At 42.5% G+C, this 22,958-nt stretch overlaps 1 protein-coding gene across 1 annotated transcript in view; it reads right to left on the minus strand.

Annotated features, from left to right (window-relative positions):
• Positions 1-2,207: 2,207 nt before the first annotated feature.
• LOC115478142 (ubiquitin carboxyl-terminal hydrolase 44-like) overlaps positions 2,208-22,958 on the minus strand; it is a 44,220-nt gene continuing 23,469 nt past the window's right edge. The window contains 3 exon segments of the mRNA XM_030215388.1: positions 2,208-5,726; positions 11,651-11,856; positions 13,210-13,318. Of these exon segments, the coding sequence (XP_030071248.1) occupies positions 5,548-5,726; positions 11,651-11,856; positions 13,210-13,318 (494 nt within the window). The 3' untranslated portion in view covers positions 2,208-5,547.

Consider the following 22,958-nt stretch of genomic DNA (forward strand, 5'->3'; position numbering starts at 1 on the left):
TCCTTTTTGCAGGTGTAACAGCCATGAGGTCATGTAGGTTGTGACCACTGACTTTGCACAGTGACATGGTGCAGTTCTTGCTTATTTTTAAGTGGTAGATTAACTCAAGCTCTTTGAGTACAGGCCACAGACAATCTGTAGCCAGTCTTTAAGCCTTGCCACACATTTTATATTGGATTCATATTTAGGCTTTGACTGGGCCACTCGACTGTACACTTTTTTTTTTTTCCTTGCTGAGCTACTTCATTGTTTTTGCTTTGTGCTTGGTCATTGTCCTGCTGAAACTGTCCCCCTACATGTTTCCATACCAGCAAATATGAGCACATCATATGGCTTTCCTGCAGTAGTGACTTCTTTCTTGCCATACCCCAAAATAGCCAGTTTTGCATTGGATGCTAACTGGACACTTTCAGCAGTAGTAACTGGTTAGCCCTGGACAAGTGATTAATCGCTTTGATTATTGATCTTAAACCCCCCCCCCCCCCCCCCAATTGTCTTTAATGCTGGATAAAATTTGCTTACAGTTTTCATAAAATCTGGGATGCAGTTAAAGCCTGATTCTAGTGCTTTTACATGGAAGTGTTAGAACGGAGGCAGTGCCTGTCCAGGATTATGCTATCGATAATTTAAGTTAAACAAGTGGTAGTTTTATGGTGCCTTTGTAAACTGCAGGAGTTGACCACTAGGCTGTAGCTGCTGTTGACTGGCAAAGAACTTAATATCTTGAGGGGTTAAATACAATTACCATAATTGTGAGTTACAAATAAAATAATGTATGTACATTCAATTCAGGTGTGTTCAACAATTCAATTATAAAAGGAGTGGCCTAGTGGTTAGGGTGGTGGACTTTGAGGAGTGGCCTAGTGGTTAGGGTGGTGGACTTTGGTCCTGGGGAACTGAGGTCGATTCCCACTTCAGGCACAGGCAGCTCCTTGTGACTCTGGCCAAGTCACTTAACCCTCCATTGCCCCATGTAAGCTGCATTGAGCCTGCCATGAGTGGGAAAGCGCGGGGTACAAATGTAACAAAAAAAAAAAATATGCTTAGAAAGTGGACTAATTTTAAAGCAATCAGCTGTGAACTATGGAAGCTAGAGTTCAATTCCCACTTCTGGCACGGATGGTCTGTGACCTTGGGCAAATCACTTTCTCCCATTGGTGTAGTATTGTGAGGAGGACCTTCAACATTTGTTGTACCATCATAAGCTCCAACTTTACCTTCTCTTACCAAAACATCCTCTGTACTTAGCATTCACTCCAAAAAGAAAAGAAGGGCTGTCCCTTTTGAGCCTTATCACATGGCTCAGTTGAGATTATAGAACATCCTTTTCATGTTAGGTGCCTTTGACGTAGTTGAATGCTTTCTACATCCCATTCACACAAACCTATTATGGTACTTAACTCTTATTTATAGGGTTTATAGTGTAAAACTGGAACCATTTTGTAAAGCCTTGCCTCCTCTTGCTCCAGTATGGATAGACCAATTTTCTGAAAGGGAAGGGGAACTCTCTCTTATGACACACACAGATTTATTTTATTTAACACATTTATACCCCACATTTTCCCACTAGTAGTAGGCTCAATGTGGCTTACACAAGACTGTAGGGAAAACTACAGTGCATTAAAATACAATTAAACAATGTAAAAGTTTATGTATCGTTTAGACAACAAAGATAATAAGAGTGAGTAAGCAAGATAGGGTCCATGGATTTTGCAGTACTAAAAGAAAAGGTAAATTAGGTTGAGCCAGGAAAGTAGGCCTTCTTGAACAAGGTGGTCTTCAGTAATTTCCTGAAATTTAGATGGTTCTGAGTTGATTTTAAGAATTCCAGAGCTGTGTTCCTATGAAAGAGAAACTGGATGTGTAGGTAGACTTGTATTTAAGACTGTTGCAGACTGGATAATGTAAGTTTAAGTAAGAATGGGAAAGATTGGAACTGTTTCTGGGTGGTAGGTCAATTAGATCTAAGGTATCCAGCAACTTCACCATAAATAATCCTGTGAATCAGGGTGCAGACCTTGAAGACAATTCGTTCCTTAATGGGGAGCCAATGGAATTTTTCACGAAGGGGATTGGCAGATTCGAATTTGAGTTTTCCAAAAATCAGTCTTGCTGCTGTGTTTTGGGCGGTCTGAAGTCTCTTGATAATCTGTTCTCTGCATCCTGCATAGATTCCGTTGCAGTAAATCCAAAACACTGATTTTGTTACAGACTTCAACAAATTCTATGTGAGAACTGAGCCTCTAGTGAGAAGCCATAACCTAAATGTTTTTCTGCTTTCTAATAGGGCAGCTATTAGGTTTTCAAAAGAGAGACTTAAATACTGCCTGAATAAGCCACCACGGACACAGTATGAAACTTTGTTTATTGAGGTGTAATTGAACAGCTGAGGTAACACTTTGCATAGGTGTTCATGGCAATTTAAATTTAATCTATAAAATTAATCCTTTCCCTTTTTTTTTGTTTGTTTTAATATAATGAACTCCCTCCAAACACCCATTGTTTTAGCTCCCTCCTATTTCAGCAAAAGGTGGTCTTTGCAGCAGGAATAGGACAGCCTCACCATCTCAGAATCGTGATAACAGCCACTGCCCAACTACAATGTCTCTATTACAGTAAGCCAACAGGTGAATCTGATTTCAAGTCCCTTTTTGTAAAATGTTTAACCTTATTTGTCAACCTGAGAAGATGCTTAAAAATAGGAGATGTTCTGTTCACCTAGTTGGTGCACTTAAAGTGGATTTCAGGTTTTGAATATGTCAACAACTCATGTCACCTTTTTTTTTTTTTAATCAAAAAAAGACTTGACAAATTTAAAGCTGTATTCCTTATACTCAAAGCATTTTCTGACCCATTTCTCCTGTCATTGTTTCATAGCTTAGAATAAGAAGAAATTAGCATTTTAAACTAAGTTCTCTAAACAAGTGCTAGGTCAGTCAGTGACGGTACATCTGGCAATAATTAAAGAAATGCACAAATGATTGTACATAGTTTCAATAGAAGATGTCTTAGAAATCACCTTTAACAGCTTATTGACAAGATATGTGAAAAGTTAGGTACTAAAATTTGAATATGACAACTACAAACCAATGATTTGGCAGCGTTTCAAAAGTGTTCAATGTGCTTTGAAATGTTTCTCCTACATTAAAACAACAAAGAATGAGGGATTCTTCTAAGTGGTATATGAGTATCAAAGGCACCTGAAAACTGTGCCTTGGGATCAAAGTCAATGGGTGTAGTACAGAACAGAAAAATACAAGTTAAATGAAATTGGTTTAATTCAGGAGCCAGCGGTGTCATGCAGAGAAATAGGGTGACTTACAGAGACATTTCTATAAGAAACTAAGCTATAAAAGTTATTCTATGTGTTGGTAATTCAGGGGAAAGGCACACAAGTTGCTCTAAATATGGCCAAAATTTGAACAGTTTATGGTTCAAATGTTGTATTTTTGGGAAGGGAAGAGAATACGTAGACACTAAGCCAGTTTTTTTCCCTAAGAAATTAGACTTCAGGCAGTAATCGAGGAGCAGCCTAACTAGTGCAATGGGGTCAGAATATAGGGAACTGGGTTCCATTCCCACTGTGGCCCTTGGGCATATCACTTAACTGGCCCTTACCCCCAGGTACAAAAATGTAGTACCTATATATAATTAAATGTAAACCATTTTGGTTGTACTACAGAAAGGTGGTATATCAACATATTTGAATTCATGTGCTCTTCTTAGTCAAGTTCTGTTTTGAAATATGACAAAAAATGTTTAGGGAGGGAGACATGAAATGGTAGAGACAGGATGATCTTAAGGCCACACCCACATCCCCCTCCAAAACTAAGCCATCATTGTGAATTTTATTTATTTATTGTTTTAGTTTGTATTGCTGTTTCAAACATAGTAGTGTCTTTTTGCAAGCTTAATTTCTAGGAGAGCTTTTAGGTACTCTTCATTGCTCTGTACTGTTCTATATGCTTAGCAAAATATTGATAATAATATTGTTGCCGGTTAATATGCTCACCATTTCCAAAGGGCACCCAATGTGAATTTCAGGATATCAAGCAAACCAACATTAGAGGCATTCCTCTTCCACTCTAGCATCCTGCTGAAACAGTTTTAAGAAAGGGGAAACCTGCACCAATTATGATTTAAATTTGTCTCTCCCCATTAAAAATGAGAAGGATCAACTCCATCCTGCATTACATTTATAATGTATTAAGCTGATTAAGCAAATGAAGAATTTGTCAATTTACACTATTAGTGGAAATTGAGTGCCACAATGTGGTCAGGAACTCCTCAGTGAATATATATGAGAGAAATGTGTGTACAATGCACTAATTTATAACAATTGGCTTTACACTACAATGTCAGTTACAGCTCAAATCTCTCTCTGTTACAATACTCATAATTCAACATTAGCTGAAATATAGATCCCTTGCTTGTAAAAAGCTGTTAATCATTAATGTTGTAATTCTTTAACTTTTATTCTTAAAGCCGACTATCACCACATTAACAGCCATCTAAAGTTGTTGATGTTCAGTTCATTACTGCAGAAATCTGTGTGTAACTCTGATCGGTATACTGTTCTGTATTTAGGTATCCAATTGAGAAACAGATTTGAGCTGTAACTAATATTGTAGTGTATAACCCAATTGTTATAAATGAATGTGTATGTGGAGGAAAGATGTAGAAGAATGATTGATATTTTAATTTAGAATGGAGAGAATTTTAAGACTAAGACTGAAGGGATAATTTTGATTTAAAAGTTAAAGATATTATTTGATGGTTACTTAAGGTTCAGTATATTACTGTAAATGTAGTGGAATATAGGTACCCGGTGTTGTATATTGTGATATGCATATTCATCAGGGATACCATGAAAACAACTTATTTGTAGCCAGAGGACTAGGCATGAATACCATCCTTGGTATGGAACCTGCTTAATCCCTTCTACCTGTTGCCAGTGCCATCTTTTGCAGATGGAAACTTGGAATCATTGCCTCCCTCTGCTTAAAAGCCTTATTTAGACTGGGCAGAAGCAAATTAGTTATGACTAATGTTATTATCAAAATCACTTTTAGAATATGGTGCCAGTCAAGCAACCCCTGCAGTTGCCAAGTGGAACCTCAACTAAAAAAAATTTGTTTCCACTTTTTCTGCAGTTACAAGTAACTGCTGCTTTCTTTCCAATTCCTAATTTAAAGTGGATCTGTCCCTTAACTAAAGATGTACATCCACATTTTAATCTACGAGACATAATGATAACCTATAATATATAAAGCATTTAACAAATTAAGATTTTATCAAATTGACAAAACAACTTGAGGTAAAAATCAAAGTCATGGAGATATTTTCAAGACACAGCTTGGTCCACACATGCTGAAGTTACCTGCTGCAAATGTACATATCAGTTTGTATTAAAGTACTTTTTAAAATGAGTACAAAGTATATAAACATACTGTACACTAATCCATCAGAAAATATGTTTTATCTGCTTAAAATTTATATACAGGATTCAGAAGAGTTTCTACTGGCTTTGGGTTTACTGCAGCGTCCTCAATGTGCTGCTGGGTCAGAAGTGGTGATTGAGGAGCTTGGGGCTGCTATTCTGTTTAGAGAGTGTCCGTTCTCTTGGAGAACTCGCTGGGAATAAAACAGGATGTAGGCTTGGGCTTTGCAGACCTCCTCCACAGTACATATGGCAAGTTTGGAATCATTGCAGTGTACCCAAAATCCTAGGACAGAACAGCACACCAATGGAAATTAGCGTCACATTATGCTTATATCAGATACAGTAAAAATATTAAATTGCATTTTTAGCTTTGAACTGAGGAAGTTGTATAGTTATGCACTAAGATGGGACAGACAAAAAGCACTAAAATCAACACTTTAGTTAGTTATTTTGTTAATGGTCTTGAGCCTATCAAAGCCTACAGCCATTCAGTACTACGTTGTACACACAACAAACAAAGCTATGCACATTGCCAGGCAGAAACTTGCCCTCAGTTCTTCAGTGTGGCCAGAACTAGGGTAGCACTATCACCCACTGCCAACATCCAGTGTGCAGACTTGGAGGGAATCACACGCAGTCTGTGACTGCAATGTCCTGGTGATTTATTTAATTAAAATGATTTATCCCATGTCTTCTGAAGATCAGCAACTGGCTGGATTTTTCAGGCTATCCCGCCAGTGTCACAAGCTAGTCTGCATACACTTTTCTGTCCAATATATGCTGGAATACCCCATATGTATTCCCAGGAGATGTTTTAAAAATAATGAAAGGCTGCTGGGAAGCCCTGTGTTTAGACAGAAGGGGGGGTATGATTAAAAAATGAGGAAGACCTTTCTGAGTAGTCTGGCATGAAAGCTTAGTGCTGCAGCTGCTGCCCCACCCCCCGGAGACCAGTTCTCTTTGCCAGACTGCTATCCATGCAGGTGGGAATGCTCATCTTCCTACACTTCCTGGAAATCCTGTCAGCTTATCACAACCCTCCTCCTTTGCTGGCAAAAACTAACTGGGCCCATGGCACTGGTTCTGCATGTGCCAGAAAAGCCCCTACTCTGCCCGCAAACTTGTGAAGACTAACTAGGATGGCTCTTACACAGGACACATGCCCACTCACCCTCCACAATACCTCATATGCCCAACACACACACACACACACACACTCTGAGAACACACAAGTGCAAGGAGACGGGGGACAGGAGATACAGAACACGGTGGGAGAACCGAATCTGAATAACAGTGAGTTACTTACTTGTGACTCTCACCTAGACTGAAGGAGTAGCCTACAGTTTAGAGCACTGTGTTGAGAACCAGGGAAGCCAGGGTTCAAATCCTTGTGATCTTTATTTAACCTTCTATTGCCTCAGGTACAAAACAGACTGTAAGCCCTCTAGAACAGGGACTTAACCTACTGTACCTGAATGTAATGCGCCTTGAGCTACTATTGAAAGGGTATGAACTAAATCCAAATTTAATTTTTGTTACATTTGTACCCCGCGCTTTCCCACTCATGGCAGGCTCAATGCGGCTTACATGGGGCAATGGAGGGTTAAGTGACTTGCCCAGAGTCACAAGGAGCTGCCTGTGCCTGAACTGGGAATCAAACTCAAGTTCCCCAGGACCAAAGTCCACCACCCTAACCACTCCTCCACATCCTTTTCCCTTTCATTGTACCAGGGTCTCTAACTACTGTTATTCAGACCCAACTCTTACACACTTCCCCTCAATTCCTACATATTGTCCTATGTACACTGTCCCTAGGCATCTCCCCCCCCCCCTGCACTTACTCTCCCTCCCCATTCCCTCCTGTTGCCACTGCATAACATGCCAGATCGCATTTCCTATGTGCTACAGTGACTGACCCCCCCCCCCCCCCTCCCCTTACGCCAGCTCCCTCACACTGCTGGCTGAAGGGTTGGGAGGATTACAGCAGCCTGTTCATCCTAGCTGCCGCAACGTAGCTAAAGATATACTAAATGTCAGGAAGAGCAGCAGACCACCTGCAGCAGTCAGGGGAGGTTCCCATGCTCCTCCTGTTCCCTCACTGGCAAAGACTGCTCCAGACCATAGCACTTGCTGTGGAATTTAACTAGCAGACACCCAACTCCCACAGATTAGATTGCTGCATGGGACCAGGTTAGCGGGAATCCCCTCCAGGTCAGTGGGGTGGACCCTTGCCTCCCCTCCAGCCCTGGGTGCCCTCCCCGAACATCTCAGTACATCCTGGTGGTCTAGTGCCTCTTAGGGGCAGGAAAGATTCCCACTCTTTCCTGCCTGCTGCCGCTCTTTCTTTAAAATGGCTGCCGAGACTGTGGAAGTCTTGCAAGGTCACCGCTTGAAGTCTCGGCCGCCATTTAAAAAAAAAAATGGTGACAGAGAATCAGTGGCAGCGAGTAGGAAAGAATGGGATCTTTCCTGCCCCTAAGAGGCCACTAGACCATTAGGATGTACCGAGGTACGTTCGGGGGAGGGGAGGGGAGGTGGGATGGATGATGTGGGGGGGGGGGGCTGGAAAACATTTTGGTAAGGAGGACGTACATGAAGGGAAAAGGGGAAATAGAGAACTTGGGATAGAAGGGGATGGAGAGGAGAGGGGACATGCTTCTCATGCATGGGAGGGAAAGGAAAGGGGGGCATGCACATTTCCAAAAATGTAACCATCCATGAGCAGTATCTTTTTAATTTTTTATTTAGCAGAGTATGGTAGAAAATACATTTATGTATTTCACTACTTATAGAATCTGGATTTCTTGGGGTTGGTGGGGGGGGGGCACCAAGGTGGGGCAAGGGCAGAGTGGGCTAGGAGGAGATCGGTTAGATTTCTGGGACAGTGCAACTCTTACCACAGCCAAGGCGAGATTCATGGGCTCTACCTATGGCCACTAGGTGTCACCATTGTGTAGTGATAGATTTCCATCAGGAACTGAACAGGGCCTCCATAAATCTCCCGCCTTCCCAGGAAACAAAAATCCACGTATGGTAATTTATGGCTCTGATTGTGGTCAAAGGTTCAAATTATAGGCTCCCAGGCAACAGTGCTGAAAGGGCCTCCTGCGTAAGGCGACTACTTCAGAAGACCCAGACTACCTGCAAGTATGCCTCCGCCTTCCCTGGGGAGCCTCCTTCACCACAGGGGCCACTTGGACAGGATTTACACCACCACCATTTACTCCTTTTGCTTTTCCATTCCTTCCTAGTGTCTTTAGACTAACAGACTGACCAGAAAAGGCTTCGATGGAACAATGCTGCCATGAGCCTTCAGTTCCTGAGCCCCTACGTCTTGCCCCATCCTTGACCATTTTTAAATCTAGATTGAAAGCCCACCTCTTTAACATTGCTTTTGACTTGTATCCACTCGCCTCCACCTACCCTCCTCTCCTCTTTCCTCTACACATTAATTGATTTGTTTGCTTTATTTTTTGTCTACTAGATTGTAAGCTCTTTGAGCAGGGACTGTCTGTCTTCTATGTTTGTGCAGCGTTGCGTACGCTTTGTAGCGCTATAGAAATGCTAAATAGTAGTAGTAGTAGTAGTTGTTGACCATCCAAGCATGCCCCCAGTATCTCAGTGACTTCTGGAATTTGGTTCACATCTACTCCTTGCTGAGGCAATGACACAATCTTCCCTCTATCCCCATGGGGTTAGTAACACACCTGCAGATGTTACTTCTGATTTGAAACCTGGTAATTCTATTGCCAATGTAAGAAATGAGCTAAAAATTAGAAAATGGCCTATAAAGCCAGTGGATGGAATTCTGCAGTTTTTAGTTATTAATTTGTATAGCGCTGCGTAACCCTAGTAGCACTCTAGAAATGTTAAGTAGTAGTAGTTTTATTTGCTCATATCATATAACCACTGCTTTTAAATAATAATCTATGCTATAGAAAATATTACTGACAGATGTTAAATTTCTTTTAAAATTTCTGTGCAGAATCCCTCTAGAGTAATAAAATAAGTCTTGGCCTTCATCCCCCACATTCCTTGGCCTTCATCACTCCACCTCTTTCGCCTTCTGCTTGATTTCCCCCCCCCCCTACCCTGCCCCAAGCACACAAACAGGGATTCTCTCTCCCTCAGCTCTGTTTGTTTCTTTCTCCCCTCTCTCTTTCCTTCAGCCCCTACCAGAAAGGCCACCAGTTCCTGCCCCCCTCCCCATCCTCCTGCAAAAAAACTCACAACCTGCTTTGCTTTGGCCTGGATGCTCCTCTACATTTTTCTCTCTTTCCACTGTCAGCTAGCCACCAGTTGTTCCCCCAGTCTCCTCTGTCCCATGGACCTGTTTTCAAGTTTAAGCTGTTTGAAGCTGATTGCTCTAACAGCTGCACTTGTGTTAAAAAGCTGGGCCAAGCAGCTAAAGCCCTGCCCCCTCCTGGCTTTATAGTGAAGAATGCTGATTCAGTATCCAGCTGGCTGTTTAACACGGAGGTGCAGCTGTTCATCTCCCAGCGACCAGGTCTCTCGGAAGAGGCCTTAACTGGAAAAAGATCCATGGGACAGGCTGTGCGCACAGGAATAGATGTTCCTCCACACTGCCGTGCTTACGTTCTCCTCCGGCTCCTCTGTCTAAGACTGCTACTACAGCTCCCTTGCTTTCCAGACCACACTGCCTCTCTTTCCTGCATACTAATGCCACTGCTTCCACCTTGTAACCTGTATAGCTGCTGCGGCTGTTTCACCCTGGTCCCTGTACCAAATTCTGCATAGCAACTGAAGACATTCTGTGCAAGTTCTGCATTGTTCAGAATTCCCCCAGCCGTAAGTATCTGTGTTGAAAAAAACATGAGCTAAATTTCAGCCAAAAAGTAGAAAAAAAAAAAAAAAAAAAAGGGAAACGGGACTTGATATACCGCCTTTCTGTGGTATTTTGCAACTACATTCAAAGCGGTTTACATATATTCAGGTACTTATTTTGTACCAGGGGCAATGGAGGGTTAAGTGACTTGCCCAGAGTCACAAGGAGCTGCAGTGGGAATCGAACCCAGTTGCCCAGGATCAAAGTCCGCTACACTAACCACTAGGCTACTCCTCCAAAGGCTGTACACAAAGAAATTGTTTCAAAATATTACTATAGTCCTGTTACACTAGGCAGCTTCATTTTAAGTCAAAACCACCCAAAGACTGTGAAAGTTACACACGTAGCCTACTATCATCTCTTCCACCCTCACCCAGTTAAAGGCTTGGTTTATGAATTGTACAGATTTTTTTTTTTTTTTAAGTGGAGTAAACCTTGATGGATTTCATCTTAGCATATCTTCTAAACAAAGCACCTTCACCATAGATGCCATGGTAGAATTTACAGTAAATCTGCGTCAGCTAGGTACAAAAGTTCTGTGTAGCCTCAAGCTGTGGTGCTTCTCCCCCCCCCCCCCAATCCCCCCCAATCAGCATAAGACACTGGTTCCACAATCTACAGTCATGAGTCTGGTCGGTCCTAGTAAAACAAATCCTCTGGCACACACGTCTTAAGTGGGTCTTTTAAAATATAAGGCATCTTTCTATAATTGACCGCTTAGATCTATTTTCTCATCCTTGATCTTGTTGTAACACCAATTGTATCTGTTACCCTGGAATGGCGATGCCATAACAGGTCTTTGTAAGCCACATTGAGCCTGCAAATAGGTGGGAAAATGTGGGATACAAATGCAATAAATAAATAATAATAATATAAGACAATCTACGCCTCTTCCTTCTCATTCATCAGTCCGCGAACCTGGAATGCTTTGCCGAGACTTTTGAAAGAGTCATCGGATCATCAAACTTTTAAAAAAACTGCTGAAAACTTATTTGTTTAACAAAGCTTACCCCGAAGTCAACAATGCTGTTTAACACCCTTATTCTTTTCCCATTTTGTTAGTTTATCCACTCTTTTCTCTTCTGTCAGCTTCTCTTATCTTGCCAATTTTTGCTATTGTATAATGTAATTTTATTGTAACTTTGTTAGCTACATTGAGCCCGCATAAGTTGGGAAAATGTGGGATACAAGTGGACCAATAAAGAATTAAAATAAATAAATGGTTAGCAATGTGCTGTCAAGTATTTTGTCAGTAGGTAAAGAAGAGTCATTTATTTTCCGTACCAATGAACACTGGCAACTTATCAAAGAAACATGATGTAAACCAGAATGTCAAAAAAAAAATATTAGCACATCCATACCTCCCCCTGGGTTATAACAGTAGGCTGTATAGTGACCAGAACCGAACCCCTTCCCATGATGCATCACTACAGCAGACAGTTCGTACAAGAAACACTCAGGCTTCAGCAAACTAGTGGATTCTCTACAACAGTAGGGTTCCATATTGAGTATCTGATCAAAACTGACGTGCACGCCAATCTTCTCACGATGGTTACGTCCTGACCACCTATAGTATTAAGGAGAAAATATATATTTTTTAAAAATGTGCCTTCGTCCAAGCCAATTCATATTCAAGTGCAATACTTACTATTCTTACTGAAGAATAATCATTTTTCAATGCATTTTTATATTAGATTAAATTTTCTGTATGCTACTGAAAGACAGTTCTAAGTGTGGTAAGATTTTGCACTTAGCGTGGCATTAGTTGCAAAAACGATCACACAGTATAAGTGCAAAGCCTCTGTGGTAAATGCATCTGCTCTAGGACTGGTAGAAGGAATGTTGCTGCTACTTGGGTTTCTGCCAGATACTGTTGGAAACAGGATACGGGGGCTGGATGGACCATTGGTCTGACCCAGTACGGCTGTTATGTTCAGGACAGAAACGTATTGCTTGGCACCACATTACCTGCACTGTCAGACAGGGCAGGTGGCCATGCATGCCCTAACACAATGCAAACAGAAACAAACAATATTACAGCAGCACCCACCTCCATCCCAGGGGCGTAGCCAGACTTCGGTGGGAGGGGGGGGTCCAGAGCCCGAGTTGAGGGGCACATTTTAGCCCCCCAGGCGCCGCCGCCGCCAACAACTTCGACGACCCTCTCGACCCCCCTCCCCCGCCGTCGCCTACCTTTGCTGGCGGGGGACCCCAATCCCCGCCAGCCGAGGAGGTAGGTCCCCTTCTTCCCGCAAAGGCTTCGTTCTGTTTCTGACGTCCTGCTTGTACAACGTGCAGGACGTCAGAAACAGAACGAAGCCTTCGCGGGAAGAAGAGGACCTCCTCGGTTGGCGGGGATTGGGTCCCCCGCCAGCAAAGGTAGCCCACAGCGACTGTGGGGGAGGGTTGGCGGCGGGAGGGGGTGTCGAGAGCGTCATCAGCAGGGGGGTCCAGGGCCCCATGTAGCTACGTCACTGCTCCATCTGATCCCCTCTCTCAACCCCCCCCCCCCCCCCAAACACACATCATTAACAACACTATCCTGTGCAGAATGTAGTGCAACGTTGGGTACATAGATACAGTTTTATTACACTAGACTGCCAATCCAACAGGAGCTGTGAGCAGCGGAAATCCCTGCCTTTCAGATAGGTAGTAGTTTATGTCGAGTGGGCTTTACCCCACCTTAAACACAATGCTGGTAAGAGTACTTTCTGACAACATGATAAAGGATTTCTCAGACAGGAGCATTAAAAATAACAAATAAGGAAGCCTGGAATAGCAGTAGTATTCGTGTACCTGCCAGATAACAGAAACTAACCTTAACTAGATAACGAAATGCCCAGCGGGAATGAAATGCACGTACTTATTCAGGTTAGCAGCAAATTTAACAGTGGTTCAAGACCCTGCGCTGGCTCCTTACCTGAAGCGTTTAAGGTGAAGCCTCAGAACTTGAGGTAGCTGACACACCATAAGCTGTTTCTGAGCTTCAGTAAGAATAACTGGCTTGGCTGAAAACTTCCTACGTTTTGCTGTGATAAAGGAGGAATATAGTGATTAGATAGTAACTAGGTAAGCAATATAATTAAACAATACCCACAAATAGTGCTATGTAGATAAGCAGAACTACTGTAGTATATATACACTGCCAGACCTTGAAAGTGCTTTAAAGTTTGTTTTTTATTCCAGGATAAAAGTAATATGGTGGCTATGTTAGTCCACTTCAACATACGAAAATAAGGTGAGGGGAGATATGATTGAGGTCTACAAAATCCTGAGTGGTGCAGAACGAGTAGAAATAAATCGGCTTTTTACTCGTTCCCAAAGTACAAAAAGTAGGGGGCACGCGAGGAAGTTACATGGAAATACTTTTAAAACAAATAGGAGGAAATATTTTTTTCACTCAACAAATAGTTAAGCTCTGGCACTCTTTGCTGGAGGATGTGGTAACAGTGGTTAGTGTATCTGGGTTTAAAAAAAGGTTTGGACAAATTCCTGGAGGAAAAAGTCCATAGTCTGCTATTGAGACAGACATGGGAAGCAACTGCTTACCTTGGGATTTATTGGAGTGTTGCCACAATTTGGGTTTCTGCCAGGTACTTGTGACCTGGCTTGGCCACTGTTTGGAAAATAGGATACTGGGCTAGATGGACCATTGGTCTGACCCAATATGGCTACTCTATATGTAAAGTGATACCTTTTTTTCTGGATTAATACTAATTTCTTGAGTAGCTTTCAGGAGTTTAAAAAAACCCCTTCCCTCTGCCTATCCTAAAGAAAGTCATATTAGCTCCCAAAAGCTACTCAAAATACATATTAGCTTAGAGGTCCTTTTACTAAGCTGCAGTATACACTAGAACGTGCTTCCCGCAGCTTAAAATGGCTTATCATGGGACGCACTTAAGTGTCCTGCGGTAAGTTCCAAATCTGCTTGCACTACCTGTGCGCTAAAAAAGATTTTTTTTATTTTTTGTTGGAGTGTGTGTTCTTGCATCTGCATTACCACACTCTAACTGGTTAGTGCAAGATTACCACATGATCCTTAACCAACTACATCAGTACGTGTTCCAGCGGTTATTTAGCGCATGACCATTAATTGAAAAAAATTGGTCATTTTCCAGTTGCAGTAAAAATGGCCTTAGTGCCTGGGAAAAAACACACATAAGGGTGTGCTAAGGCCATGTTTTACTGCAGCTTAGTAAAAAGACCTCTTGGTTCTTTAAGGACAAGTGGAGGAGTGGCCTAGTGGTTAGAGCACCAGTCTTGCAATCCAGAGGTGGCCAGTTCAGATCCCACTGCTGCTCCTTGTGACCTTGGGCAAGTCACTTAACCCTCCATTGCCTCAGGTACAAACTTAGATTGTGAGCCCTCCTGGGACAGAGAAAAAAATCTAAATAAATAAATATATGGAATGTTGCTACTATTGAAGATTCTACATGGAATATTGCTACTTTTTGATATTCTGGAATGTTGCCACTATTTGAGATTCTAGATGGAATGTTGCTAATGGAGGAGTGGCCTAGTGGTTAGAGCACTGGTCTTGCAATCCAGAGGTGGCCAGTTCAGATCCCACTGCTGCTCCTTGTGACCTTGGGCAAGTCACTTAACCCTCCATTGCCTCAGGTACAAACTTAGATTGTGAGCCCTCCTGGGACAGAGAAATAGCCAGAGTACCTGAATGTAACTCACCTTGAGCTACTACTATTTAACATTTCTAAAGCGCTACTCGGGTTACGCAGCGCTGTACAGTTTAACAGAGAAGGACAGTCCCTGCTCAAAGGAGCTTACAATCTAATGGACAAAATGTGCAGACAATCAAATTGGGGCAGTCTAGATTTCCTGAATAGGTATAAAGGTTAGGTGCCGAAGGCGACATTGAAGAGGTGGGCTTTGAGCAAGGATTTGAAGACGGGCAGGGAGGGGGCTTGGCGTATGGGCTGCTCAGGAAGTTTATTCCACACATAGGGAGAGGCGAGGCAGAAAGGGCGGAGCCTGGAATTGGTGGTGGTGGAGAAGGGTACAGAGAGAAGGGATTTGTCCTGTGAGCGGAGGTTTCGGGTAGGAGATAAGGGTAGAGAGGTAATGAGGGGCTGCAGATTGAGTGCATTTGTAAGTTAGTAGGAGAAGCTTGAACTGTATGCGGTACCTGATCGGAAGCCAGTGAAGTGACTAGAGGAGAGGGGTGATATGAGCATATCGGTCCAGGCGGAAGATAAGACGGGCAGCAGAGTTCTGAACAGATTGAAGGGGGATAGATGGCTAAATGGGAGGCCAGTGAGGAGTAGGTTGAAGTAGTCAAGGCGAAAGGTAATGAGAGAGTGGACGAGAGTTCGGGTGGTGTGCTCAGAGAGGAAAGGGCGAATTTTGCTGACGTTATAGAGAAAGAAGCGACAAATCTTGGCTATCTGCTGGATGTGTGCAGAGAAGGGGAGGGAGGAGTCGAAGCTACTACTGAAAAAGGTATGAGCAAAATCTACATAAATGTCAACATATTTTTGCTGTTTTGGTTTTCTTTATTCCTGTGCCGTTTTCTATTTGGTAAACCTTACAGAGATTTTTTGAGGTTCAACTTTAAGAACTTTTTGCTTAAAAAGATATGCTCTAGGCTTGGAATCTCTTGAGCAGGTACAGTCAACGATTGATATTAGATTATATTGCTATTTTTCAACAAGTTCTTATACGCACTGGCATGACATTTTATTTCTCAGACTCAATTTGGATTAGTAATGGTTATTTGTTCCTGAGATGCACGGTTTAATGGACTGAAGTTGCTTAAGCAGTCGTGCTAATTTCTAAAGTCTGTCAAATAAGCATACTTGGAGAATGACTAATGAAACTGACTTGCACCGCTGCACACAAGGGCAGATTAATATCAAAATCTATTTCATCTCACATTATCCCCAACTAAAATGTGCTTTGGTAATGCCTGAGCACAACTCTAATTTATTTATTTGTATCCCACATTTTCCCACCTATTTGCAGGCTCAATGTGGCTTATGTTGATCCGTCATGGCAATCGCCGCTCCAGAAAGAAAGATACAAGTGGTATTACATAGAGAACATAAAGTGATAAAGTAAAATTAAGCTAGAGAGATCAAATTTTGAATAATAGATACAGTGGTAATGCGTTACAGTTCATATAGTACGTTAAAGTTCAAAAGATGGGTCGATGCGGTGTGCCTTGTTGAAAAGGTAAGTCTTCAGTAATTTCCGAAAGTTGGTTAAGTCGCCCATTTTTTTTCACTTCAAGTGGTAATGCATTCCATAGCTGCGTGCCTATATAGGAGAAGCTAGACGCATGTGTTAATTTATATTTTAGTTCTTTGCAGCTGGGGAAGTGAAGGTTCAGGAATGTACGTGCTGATCTTTTGGTATTCCTGGGTCTATGAGGTCTAACATGTAATCCGGGGCATCTCCGTAATTGATTTTATGAACCAGGGTACAGATCTTGAACGTAATACGTTCCTTAAGTGGGAGCCAATGCAGTTTCTCTCTTAGGGGGTTTGGCACTTTCGTATTTAGCTTTGCCGAATATGAGTCTGGCTGCAGTATTTTGGGCTGTTTGAAGTTTCTTGATGATTAGTTCTTTACAACCAGCGTAAAGTGCATTGCAGTAGTCTAGATGGCTTAGCACCATTGATTGTACCAGACTATGAAATATTTCTCTTGGGAAGAAAGGTTTTATTCTTTTAAGTTTCCACATTGAATGGAACATTTTCTGAATCGCCTCTTTTGTATTGTAAACCCCCTGGTGGCAGAGCAAGGTATTACAATGATGGTACCAAATATGTCACAGTGTTTCCCCAAAATGACTCAACACCAACCAGGGAGTTTAACAATAAAAAGAAAATATTTTTTTTATTTATTTGAATTATATTTAAATGCTAATGAAATCTTACCAACTTGCAAATTTAACATACGCATTTCAATTACAGGTTTGTAACACAAATCAGTTTAGTCTCTAGAAACATTGAGAGCATTTTCAGATAAGTATAAATATTGGTTACAGGTGAAAAGTCCTCAATAGCCACAAATTTGTGCTTACTGTTAAATTCTCACACTAGGGGCAGAACACACCTGCTGAGGTAACGCCAGCGTTTCTCTTTACAGTAATCTCACGTGAGCCTTACCTCTTCCAACCAAGTCTGGAAAACATCCTCAGCAGACAAAGTCTTAAGAAAAACTCGAGGGATATCCAATGTCTCTAAATAATTTAGAGTTTTCACACCATACAAAATAATTGTGTGCTTTTATTACTGTGGTTCCCCCCCCCCTTTTTTTTCTCAATTGACAAGCAGGGGGATGCAAGCACTCTTTCTGGTGATGGGATCTATAGGGCTATGGAGTCAGTACACCTAAACTTTGACTCAGACTCCTACTGATACTAGGTTTTATATTTACCAGTACTTCAGATCCAGAACAAAAAATGTAACTCATACTTTACCAATACTTTAGATCCAGGACAATGACATGTATCTTTAAGTATGAAATGACAAATTTACCAATCCTATATAATAATTCTCACCTCCAACAGGATGTGCCTGGGACCGTGCCTGCCGGAAGTGGTCTGCTAGGCAGGCATGCACTGACGTCAGTGACAGACTGGCAAAGCAAAACAATCTGAGTGCTGGCCATTAGGACACAGGGTTGATAGGAGAGTTTTAAAAGACTGAAGGAACTGAAAGTGTTAAATGGGGGGAGAGGGGGAGTTCTGAACCACTGAAAGACATGAACATTTGGGAAAGGAAAACAATCTGAATGCTGGCCACTAGGACACAGGGTAGATAGGAGAGTTTTAAAAGACTGAAGGAAACGAAAGTGTTAAACTGGAGAGGGGGGGGGGGGGAGTTGTGAAAGACTGAAAGACATGCAAATTTGGGACAGGAAAACAATCTCAATGCTGGCCATTAGCACACAGGGTACATAGCAGAGTTTTAAAAGACTGAAGGAACCGAAAGTGTTGGGGGGGGGGGGGGGGGGCAAGTTCTGAATGAATGAAAGAAATGAAAATTTACGAGAGGAACACAATCTGAATGCCGGGCATTTGGACACAGGGTAGATAGGACACTTTAAAAAAAAAATGAAGGACGTGAAAGTGTTACATCTTGGGGGAGGGGTGAGGAGGAAAGCGGTGGGGTATCCGGATACTGGGTGTTAGGCCACAGGGGTACATAGACTTTTGAAAGCCTTAAGGAACCCAAAGTGAGGGAAGGAGGAAGAAAAGGAGGGGAGGGATCGGGGTGAGGGGCATTAGGAACAGGGGAGGGGGCCCTGCCACACACTCTCATTCTCACACACACACTTTCACACAGACAGTCGCACTCTGTCACACACCCGCACATTCACTCTGGCTCTCTCTCTCAAACATACACACTCCCAGGAAAACCTTGCTAGCGCCCGTTTCATTCGTTCCAGAAACGGGCCTTTTTTACTAGTATTATAATATTTTAAGTTTTCAATTTGAAGCTAGAGTTAGAGTTGGCACATTTTTACTGACTATACCCAAAATTGCTTCCAACTTCGACTCCATAGCCCTGGGATATATGTTTATTTATTTAAGGTTATCTGATAATTGCCTTTCATGTAGCACATCAAGACAGTGTACATAATAAAACAAGAAGAGTAACATTATAAACTATATTTAAAACACTAAAAAAAACCCACAGCTCTGAAAAATCTAAAGGTTTTCATGAGCATGTGAAGGCGTTTCTGCATTACTGCCTAGGATGGCCTGTACTGCATGTACTTTAGCACAATTTATACTCAACACATCCTTTTTTGCTGGAAGATGAGCTTTACTCCCTTTGAAGGTAGTATCCAGCACATCCACTCTACAACTATAAAGTGCCTGTTCGCATTGAGCAAAAAAAGTCCTGGACCAACTTATACAGCCACCGAAGGACTGGTGGGCTCAGAGGGAATGAAGCCAAACAAAAACATACACCACCCTGTGCTCCCAAGGAGATAACCTGGGGGCTGCTGTTTAAAGAGCCATTCATGATCCAGCTGCACCAACCCAGTAAGTGTCCACCAGCTACTGGAGACAGACAATATCAGAGTTTGTTTAGTATGCTGGAAAAGAATTTGCTCTCTGTCTCCATCTGCTGGCAGGAGGAAGAATCTGTATGTATGGATCGGTCTGGCAGGAGATCAGGAAAGGGAAAACGCACTCCTTTTGGATTTGAAAATTTGAAAATTCTTAAAGGTATGAAAGATGTTTCATTTATCCAGAGATTCTGAAGACATATGATCATTAGATTTGTAAAAAGTATCAAAGAAAACTGGTAATGTACTGAGAATGTGTATTTAGATGTTTTGATTACTTCTAACTTGCCCCACTAAGACATAAACATCTGCTGGTAGGCAAGGATAACACCCCAATTGTTCAGAATGGTACAGCCAGGATGCTAAGGAATTTGGTATTCAATTCCTTCTTTTCCTTGCTTGCAATACTAAAAATTAAAAAAAAAGATATAGTAGAATTGGAAAAGGTGCAGCGAAGGGCGACTAAAATGATAGCGGGGATGGGACGACTTCCCTATGAAGAAAGACTAAGGAGGCTAGGGCTTTTCAGCTTGGAGAAGAGACGGCTGAGGGGAGACATGATAGAGGTATATAAAATAATGAGTGGAGTGGAACAGGTGGAAGTGAAGCGTCTGTTCACGCTTTCCAAAAATACTAGGACTAGGGGGCATGCGATGAAACTACAGTATAGTAAATTTAAAACAAATCGGAGAAAATTTTTCTTCACCCAACGTGTAATTAAACTCTGGAATTCGTTGCCGGAGAAAGTGGTGAAGGCGGTTAGCTTAGCAGAGTTTAAAAAGGGGTTGAACGGATTCCTAAAGGACAAGTCCATAAACCGCTACTAAACGGAAAAATCCAAAATTCCAGGAATAACATGTATAGAATGTTTGTACGTTTGGGAAGCTTGCCAGGTGCCCTTGGCCTGGATTGGCCGCTGTCGTGGACAGGATGCTGGGCTCGATGGACCCTTGGTCTTTTCCCAGTATGGCATTACTTATGTACTTATGTAAAGAAACAGGATGGAGTTGGTCCAGAGGGCGACTACTAAAATGGTCAGTGGTCTTCATCATAAAGCATATAGGGACAGACAAAGATCTCATATGTATACTTTTGAAAAAAGGTGGGAGAGGGACGACAGACATTTAAATATCTACATGGCATAAATGCACAGAAGGCAAAGCTCTTTCAACTGAAAGGAAGCTCTGGCATGAGGGGGCCTAGGATGAAGGTGAAATAGAACAGACTCACGAGTAACAGTGGCGTAGGAAGGGGGGGGGGCGGGAGGGGCGGTCCGCCCCGAGTGCATGTGCTCGGGGGGTGCCGGCCCCGCAGGTTCCCCTGCTCTCTCTGCCCCGGAACAGGTTACTTCCTGTTCTGGGGCAGAGAGAGCAGGGAACCAGCGGGGCCGACGCAGCTACGAGTGACGTGCACTCGGGGCGGATCGGCCCTCCCACAGGTAAGAATGCGGTCGGGGGGGGGGGGGGGGGGGGGGGGTTGCACAGCGGCGACCCGCCCCGGGTGCCATTAGCCCTCGCTACGGCACTGACGAGTAACCTTTGGAAATACTTCTTCACAGAAAGGGTGGTGAATTTGTGGTGGAGATGAAAACTGTGTCTGAATTCAAGAAAGCTTGGGCCAAGTACATAAGCTCTCTATGGAAGAGGAAGGGAGAGTAGATAGCACAGATGGGCATATTGGATAGGTCATACGGTCTTTATCAGCTTTCATTTTTCTATGTTAAGCCCTGAAGTATCCCCCCCCCAAAAAAAAAAAACCCAAAAAAACATTTAGTAACATCTCATACATGCTGAATACAATAGTATTTCAACCAATTAAACAAACAAAACTATCAACCCCCAACAGAAAGGGAATATCAGTTTACTGCTTGAACATGGATTTCTGATCATGTGGCCCACTTGAAAAAACTAGGGCTGCGTGTTAAGGGAAAGGGAATGGGATTTGATATATCGCCTTTCTGTGTTTTGTTTTGTTTTTTGCAAGTACATTCAAAGTGGTTTACATACTATATACAGGTACTTATTTGTACCTGGGGCAATGGAGGGTTAAGTGACTTGCCCAGAGTCACAAGGAGCTGCCTTTGCCTGCAGTGGGATTCGAACCCAGTTCCCCAGGACCAAAGTCCACCACTCTAACCACTAGGTGACTCCTCCACTAGCAACATTCCATGTAGAATCTGAAATAGGGAAAGGGAACTGGGACTTGATATGCTGCCTTTCTGTGGGGTTTACATAGTATATACATGTACTTATTTGTACCTGGGGCAATGGAGGGTTAAGTGACTTGCCCAGAGTCACAAGGAGCTGCCTTTGCCTGCAGTGGGATTCGAACCCAGTTCCCCAGGACCAAAGTCCACCACACTAACCACTAGGTGACTCCTCCACTAGCAACATTCCATGTAGAATCTGAAATAGGGAAAGGGAACTGGGACTTGATATGCTGCCTTTCTGTGGGGTTTACATAGGATATACAGGTACTTATTTGTACCTGGGGCAATGGAGGGTTAAGTGACTTGCCCAGAGTTACATGGAGCAGCAGTGGGAATTGAACCCAGTTCCCCAAGATCAAAGTCTGCTGCCCTCCACCATTAACACGTTAATCACTAATCACAGCTTCCTATTTTCAGAAGGGGGCAGGATAGGTCAGAAGGCAAGGCCCGATGCAGTGTTTCAATACCACTGCAGGGTGTAGATTTACTGAAAAAAAAAAAGAAAAAAAAAAGGTTGACAGGGCTGTGAATGGAGTGCGAGATGCTGGACTGACCGTGCGGGAAGGGCATTCAAAAGAGGGAGGCAGGAGGGGAGGTGCGGCACACAAGAGAGAGAGAGAGAGAGAGAGAGAAATGAATGCTCATATATGAAATTGGTGATCTGCTGTTAGTGATCTGTAACTTGTCAATAAAATCGTTCATACTACCTGAAGATTGGAGGGTGACCAATGAAACTCCAATTTTTGGAAAGGGATCCAGGAAATTACAGCCCAACGTCAGTGCCGAGAAAAATATGTAAACTATTATAAACAATAAAATCACTGAACGCAGACAACCATGGTTTAATGGGACAGAGTCAACATGTATTCAGCCAAGGGAAGTCTTGCCTCACCAATTTGCTTCATTTCTTTGAATGTGTGAACAAACATGTGAATAAAGGTGAGCTGGTTTATATTTTCAGAAAGTGTTTGACAAAGTTCCTCATAAGAGACTCCTGAGCAAATTGGTGGAGGGTAAATAATGGAGTGCCCCAGCAATCTGTACTAGGACCGGTGCTATTTAACATATTTATTACTGATCTGGAAATGGAAATGACGAGTGAGGTGATTAAATTTGCTGACAACACCAAACTATTCAAAGTTATTAAAACGCATGCAGATTGTGAAAAATTGCAGGAAGACCTTAGGAAGTTGCAAATGGCAGAAGAGATTTAATGTGGACAAGTGCAAAGTGATGCACATTGGGAAGAATAATCCAAATCATAGTTATTTGATGCTAGGTTCCAACCTTGGAGTCAGCACCCAAGAAAAAGATCTAGGTGTCATTGTGGACATTACGCTGAAATCTTCTGCCCAATGTGTGGTGGCGGCCAAAAATCAAACAGAATGCTAGGAATTATTAGGAAAGCGATAGAAAAT

Source organism: Microcaecilia unicolor, chromosome 9, assembly GCF_901765095.1.
Source record: "Microcaecilia unicolor chromosome 9, aMicUni1.1, whole genome shotgun sequence".
NCBI lineage: Eukaryota > Metazoa > Chordata > Amphibia > Gymnophiona > Siphonopidae > Microcaecilia > Microcaecilia unicolor.